Source organism: Morchella sextelata, assembly GCF_020137385.1.
Source record: "Morchella sextelata strain SCLS chromosome Unknown scls_19, whole genome shotgun sequence".
Taxonomy (NCBI): Eukaryota; Fungi; Ascomycota; class Pezizomycetes; order Pezizales; family Morchellaceae; genus Morchella; species Morchella sextelata.
This window is the reverse complement of record NW_025408634.1, coordinates 1214160-1221369: the sequence shown is the minus strand read 5'-3', so window position 1 is coordinate 1221369 and position 7210 is coordinate 1214160. Positions and strand designations below refer to the sequence as shown.

Sequence of the window (7210 nt, the reverse complement as noted above, 5' to 3'; positions counted from 1 at the left end):
TCATACCGTCCTCGAGTTCTCGCCGGCATTCTCTAACTGCTCCTCCCTATCTTCTCTAGCCTCTACGATTCCTCTCTCTGTTTCTGTCATCTTATACCTCCACTTCGCTAGCAAGATCGGCATCAGAGCCGCCAGAACCGTACCGGCTCCCAGGAAACTTGCTGTGCATCCAAAGCCTACTGAATAGCTCGGTGCATTCCATGACGGCCAGATGCGGGATCCATATACCGATGAGAAGTTACCGCAGGCGTTGACGATTGCGAGGACGACTGCTCGTTTTTCGGCCGGGAGCTCAACGGTATTGGAAGTCCAGGCAAGAAGCAGAGGGAGAGCAGACCAGATGCCAGAGGCTGTGAAACAGATCATGACGTAGCGGACAGTATTGGAAGGGATTGTTGCTGTCAATACACAGGAGATGAATCCCACAAAAAGAGCCACGGTCACGTGCCATCTACGCTCAGCAAAGCGGTCGGCGGAATAGGCTAGAACGTTGCAGGATACTGTGGCAACTGCATAGATACTGTGTCATGGAGCAAAGGCATCAGTCATTATCCAAGGGGTGGGGATTGTGTGCTTGAAGGGCACTTACGGAACAGTCATGTATTGCGCCGTTACAGTATCATATCCCAAGCTCTTGGTCAGCGTCGGAATAAAATACGAAATTGTTCCACTTCCGGCAACCATCATAAACAAGAATGTAAACACCCATGTCCGCCAATCCACAACGGCAGACATTAAAGCCTCTTTATGGGACATCCTCTTCACCGTTCGGCCAGAATCCATTCCATCATGAAGCAGCCGGATTACCGCAAGGTTTCGCTCGGCTTCGGTGAATTTCTTGGTAGTAGCTGGGAAGTCTAGGAGAACGAAGAAGGCAATGCAGGAAATTCCGACGGTGGCGGCTCCCTCAATTATGAAAAGCCAGCGCCAGCCATGGATACCATGAACGTTATCCAGATGGCCAGTGATTGCACCTGCAAATATTCCTCCGAATGCACCACTCAGAATGGCAGCGGAATAGAAGATCGCGAAGCGTTTCCCAAGCTCTCCTTTCTTGTACCAACAACTGAGCAGATACAACACTCCTGGGAAGAAACCAGACTCAATGCATCTATTCGCCATCAACATCAATATCAATAAAAAGGGAGCAAAAGAAATTCCAATAAGCGGGCATACCCAAGAATAAATCTAAAGCCCAATAGAGCACCATAAGTATGACTGACGGCCATAACGGCACTGAGTGCACCCCAGACCAGCATAATTCCCGGTAAAAATATAGATGGCTGCGATCGCGACAAAATCATATTTGACGGCACCTCGCAGAGAAGATAACCAAAGAAGAATATACTATCATCAAATTAGCCTCTCCCTATCTCTCTGGATCCATATGGAAGGCATACCTTAGCACCCACGCATATTCTTGGTCGTCAAGCGATAAATCATCGCCCATTCCCGCGATTCGTGCATTCCCGATGTTGGTACGATCAATGTAGTTCATGATATACATGATCCACAACATCGGCATTAGATAGAAGTCAATCTTGCGAACTAGCCTCTTCTCTTCATCTGTATCAGGGACATAGCTCGCAAGCGCTGCCATGCGCGCCGCATCCTCTTCCGATATACCTGTGTCTTTGCCTTTGACATCCATTTTGCGCTGAGAGTGGTGGTTGTGGGAAAGGATGATGGGAAAGAGAGAGCAGGCGAGCGCGTTGATATACGTATACGGTTATTTGCCTGTTCCACCTGCCCAGCTTTATCTAACCCGTAATGGTCGCAGACTCGCCTTGTTTTGTCTTACTAGTTGCGGGTATCTAGCAGAGTGCGGAGAACTCTGCGGGTGCGGGGAAATCTCCAAATGAATTAAATCAGGGGCGCAGGATGGATGATTAGTTGAATCCGGAGGTCGGTGCGCCGTAGGTGCTTCTGCCGGTGGTTGTTGAGTATTCGTATGTGCCTGGTAGGAGGAACGTAATTATTGAATGGCGCTTTAGTCGATGGAGTCATGCTGCATTAAGTAGGTAAGTATTCACAGAAGAAACCTTAACTACAAAGTACCAACTCTAGACATCTAATAATTTACCCCGGTCATGTCTACCTACCAAATACAAAAAAGCAATCACGGCCACTTTCTTGGCACGGTAATGATCGAGTGCCACGATTACCGAGCTAGTTAACCGTGGCTGCGGCGCGGATTAACTTCGGCGAAATGATTACATACTTCCGGGAGAATCAACGATGCTGAACGCGCGATAACATAACTATCGGTCTTTTTATTTTTCCGGATTACAGCATTGGAGCATCTTGTTCCAGACAAAGCATCGAGGTTTGATCGGCCAGCGCCACAAATAAATTATATGTACATACTACAAGGTATTTAACAAAAACAGGCAACAAGTCATTTATGTATGAGGGAATACAGGAAAATATATAAAGAACCCTCCGACAATATAATAGGCTAACGATCCAGGGCCTGTGCCTGGCACTATTTCACGTTCAAATATCTGTTAGTAATGCCAGGATTTGAGGTGGGGGTTACGAATACTCTTACCATTTCAAAATACATTCCCCTCTTACGGACTAATGTATCGTGGGTTCCTTTCTCCACCACCCTCCCCTCATTGAGAACGAATATCACGTCCGCGTTCTTGATAGAAGAAATTCTCTATACGTTTTCCGCGGATTAGTCAACTATCTAAAATGGACGATTACTTCGAAGAGGTGAGACAAACATGAGCTACAGCGATCATTGTCATTTGACGACTTTCTCTATCAACTCCTTCTAACGCGCTCTGCACAATCTATTGTTTCACGCTAAGTTAGTTTTTCAGCAAGCTGAGAATGCGGGGTTCGGTCCTACCCTTTCAGAATCCGAGTCTAAGCTAGCGGTTGCTTCATCAAGAAGCAAAATCCGGGGTTTTCGGATGAGTGCACGTGCAATGGACAGTCTTTGTTTCTGCCCTCCAGAGAGGCCAATTCCCCTGTTTCCGCAGAGAGTATTGTAACCATCTGGGAGTGATGATACAAAATCGTGGAGATAGGCATCTCGCGCTGCTTGAATTATCTCTTCCTCAGTAACATTTGGCGCAGCGCCAATGCAAATGTTTTCGCGAATTGTTCCTGAGTGATAAGTTTATATTAGCACCCATTGATCGAAAAGCGTCTAGATTATGGGGTACCTTGGTATATAGTCGGCTCTTGTGCAACAAGCGAGACTACATTGCGATATACCCCCACGTCCATTGGCGCCAAGCTCTGCCCATCAATGAGAATATGACCCCTACTGACATCGTAGAATCTGTATTTCATTAGACTCGCCAAAGCGGAAATACCTTCGGGTCCTAAGAATATACCTTTCTAGTAGACTGATGACTGTGCTTTTCCCACACCCAGAAGGACCAACAAGCGCGACAAACTGCCCTTTCTCTATCTTTAAATTGAGGCCGTTAAAGACGTTAAGGTTTCTATCGCTATATCCGAAATCAACATCCTTAAACTCAATCGTACAACCCCCTCTTTCATGCTGATTCAACCGCTTACCCAACGGTTTAAAACCTTGAACTGGTCGAACTTCAAACATTTTGTTCGCCGAAAGAATGGCTAGGGCCATTTTATTCGCGATGGTGAACATGCTGCTTATCGCATCACCTCCTTGGAGCACTGTTAAATATACCACATAGAACTGAAAAACGCTGATCTCTTTTCGCATGATCAAGTTTCCACCCCACCAGAACGTAAAGGCCGAAGCCAGAATTGTCGATGATTCCGTGGCCGAATAGAAGACGGAGGACCACAAGACCCTCAAGGATTGCTTCTTGACATGGCCGCTCAGAAGTTTTTTAAACCGTTGTACAATTGGCCTTTCTAAGCAGAGGGATGATACGGTCCTGTAGGCCCCGACAGCCTCCGTTGCAAATTGTGAGCTCTCCGCAAACACGTCCATAGAGTCGCTGACGAATCGCCGCTCGATCCAAATTTTTGCCCAGCCCGCGAGGAGGTTCAATGGAACACAGGCCAAGAGGACGGCACCTGCAAGCTTCGGGCAGATATAGATAGAAATTACACAAGAGGAGACAAAGGTCGCAAATGAGGAGACCACGAGACCGGCGGGAGTGCCGATGAGCTCCTGGATGGCGCCGGGGTAGATATTGAGCTTAGAGGTGAGTTCACCGGAAGAGTTGGAAGACCTGTCAAAGAAGGGGATCTTCTGAGATATGACATTTCGGAAGTACTCTGAACGGTAATGGCTGCCCGAGATCTGATGGGTGTTAGAAATGGTTAAGTGAAAGTGAAAATGAGTCTACATACAAAAGAGGATTTTGTGAGCATGTAGCCCATGAGGAAACACATTAGACCGGTACCGACAGCTAGAACCATGAACATATGTGCCCAGAAAGTGCTAGCCTTGTCGAATAGGGTCATCTCTCCAGCATGTGCAAGATCAAAGGTTATTAAGAAACTCGCCAACAGAAGTCCTGACATTGGGAGAGCGATTCCTAGATAAATCAGTACTTTATTTTCGCGAGTACAAGCACGACTTCGAAACTTACCAGACCCAAGAGATCCAGCTAAGCCGGCCGTATAAATCGGCCACAGTTTCGACTGCTCCGTCAAAATCAGCCAGAGGAGCGAAAAAATACCCATCTTCTTCCATTTAGTGGTGACAGGTTCTTCTGTGGCCAGAAGGCGCGCCCCCTCCGCTGGAATCACGATTATGTCTTCTTCTTCATCTTGCAACTCTGGATCCCTGAAAGGATCTTCCTCATCTGGAGTATCAATCACCAAAGACTGCAAACCAACTGATGCCCGGTACACTCCGGCTGCGTTCTCCATAAGCTCTGTATGGGTGCCGCTCTCAACTATATTGCCCTTTTCGAGGACAATGATCTTGTCTGCGTTCTTGAGGGTTGACAAACGATGTGCAATCATGATAGTTGTCCGACCCTTCGAGATTGTCTCAAGAGCCCTATGGATCAATTGTTCGTTAATTGGGTCAAGGGCACTGGTCGCCTCGTCCAACACCAAGATTGGTGGCTTAGAGATGATGCTCCTCGCAATTGCAATCCGCTGCTTCTGTCCTCCGGAGAGCTTGATACCACCCTCTCCGACCAGTGAATCATACCTGTCCGGAAGCTCATTGATAAACTCGGCCGCGTTCGCTTCGACACAGGCCTCGTGCACCATTTGCCTTTTCCCGCTCTCGGACACGCCTTCATACATTGTTCCCTGTAGTCCGTACGCCACATTCTGATAGATCGTGTCGTTGAACAGAAATGGCTCCTGCGTCACAAACCCAATTTTGCCTCTCCAGTACCGTAGGTTGAGATCCGCGATATCTGTATTCCCTATTGAGATGCTGCCCATCTGCGGCTCATACCATCTCTCTAGCAGCGCCACAATCGTGGATTTACCCGCACCCGAGGGACCTACTATTGCAGTTGTCTTGTTGCGCGGGAAGCTCAAGGTTAACCCCTCAGCATCCCATCCTGAGCTTCCATCCTCATTTTCTAAATACGGGCTATCTAAGGACGGTGAACCGATTTTGCCCCCAAGAACCACAGATTTATCGCGGTTCCCGCCACCGGGGTATGCGAACTGGACGCCCTGAAATTCAATGTCACCTGCCGGGAGTTCGAGGGGAGACTCCCCTTCATCAGAGAGAGAGTCGACCAGCGGGGGGCGATCAATCACTTGGAATATGATTGAGGCTGCAGCGGAGGCTTTGGCCATGGCCTGAATCGGGCTTGCGAGAGCCGCAAAAGACCCTATTCCGAACAGCGCCGCATAGAAAACACTGTAGGTGTCAATGATCAATCTACCAATAAATTTATACAGAAAAAGCCAGGGATACTTACACTATTATTTCACCAGGACTATCAATTTTACCGCTCATGAACATGCTGGCCCCGTAACGGAAACATATTGTGTATGCCGAAAACATCATGAATGAACCTAGAAAGCACTGTAGTCCGGATAATGGCGCCTTTCTTACACCTTGTGTTTTGGCACGAGTCAGAAGTTCGTCGTATTTTTTAGCATGCGCCCATTCTGCGTTGAAGCTTTGAATCGTGCGGATACTAGATAGCACTTCTTCCGCTAGGTCTGCAGCCTTGGCATATGCCATGATGATCCTCTTATCGTGTTTGACCTGAATCGGGATCGTGATTCCGTAAATAATAATAGCCACAGGAACGACAGCCGACGATGCAAGAGTCAGGCGCCAGTTAATCGTAAGTGCGATGGAGAAACCTGCGAGGAGTATGGCGAAGGATTGGATCACTGAGCTGATGCGCTCGCCAATGCCCATTTGGACAGTGCTTGTGACCGAAGTGATTGAGACCGCGACGGAGCCAGGAGTGCCGGGCTTGTGGACGGCCGGATTGGTGTGGTCTGTACTGAGATGAGTGCCGGCGCCAGTGTCGATGACGGGGTTGAGGGCGAGCGTGTCAAAGTAGGTGAGGTCCTGGCGGAAGATTGAGGTAATATAGGCCAGCCGAAGAGTAGATGAGATGCGCATTGAGGAGATGCGGAAACAGCTCTGAGGAGCAGCTTGTTAGTGAGGTTTGGGGCGAAGGTGGAGGGGGGGAACTTTACCATTGAGATGAATCCTGTAATCCACCTTGCCAGGAAGATGTATACGAATTTGAGGCTATGGGACTCGTAGGTCAGAGTTTCTTGATTGGGTAAAGTGTATTGGAGGTAAGTAAGAGGCATACGTACCATAAACTAGATGTCTCTTTTAGAAAACTCTCGGAGTTCCCCTCAGCTGCATAGTAGAAGAATTGGTCGATAAAACCGCCCAAAACTAAGATCATGATAGGACTAAAATACCGGGTCAGCATCTTTCATGATTTGACCACACAGGGCTGATCCGTCAGACTTACAATGCAATCCCGGTAACTAGCGCAGCAGCAGCTCCAACACTCATTAGAGCATAGTCAAAAGCCGTCCCATACCTCAAAACCCTCTTATTTTAGTTAGCATCTTGAACGCACTATTGATAGGTTTAACATACAAAATAGTTCCCAGACCCACCACCTACACCGTCTCCAGCTCTTCGTTCAATTTTGGCGCGATTTAGCTTGGCGCGTTTATCTTGTATCACAGCGCGGATGCCTTGGGGTGGAGCTCTGCTGGGGCAGCGTGAGAGGTCAGTGAGCTCTATGGAGACTTCCTCACGCTGAGCAGGCCTATTAAGAGGCTGCATCAT

The 7210-nt window shown here is 48.1% G+C and overlaps 2 protein-coding genes across 2 annotated transcripts; both read right to left on the bottom strand.

Annotated features, from left to right (window-relative positions):
• On the bottom strand, positions 1–1651 carry H6S33_005208 (uncharacterized protein; the record flags this gene model as incomplete). Its single annotated transcript, XM_044836569.1, has 4 exons — positions 1–520; positions 590–1111; positions 1177–1347; positions 1401–1651. 4 exons carry the CDS (start codon positions 1649–1651, stop codon positions 1–3), a joined length of 1464 nt encoding a protein of 487 aa, XP_044690421.1.
• Positions 1652–2458: 807 nt separating this feature from the next.
• On the bottom strand, positions 2459–7210 carry H6S33_005207 (uncharacterized protein; the record flags this gene model as incomplete). Its single annotated transcript, XM_044836568.1, has 13 exons — positions 2459–2485; positions 2552–2665; positions 2733–2801; positions 2861–3120; positions 3180–3298; positions 3354–4258; positions 4309–4496; positions 4551–5794; positions 5856–6538; positions 6595–6649; positions 6721–6822; positions 6885–6967; positions 7016–7210. The coding sequence occupies 13 exons, from the start codon at positions 7208–7210 to the stop codon at positions 2459–2461; spliced, it is 4044 nt and encodes a 1347-aa protein (XP_044690420.1).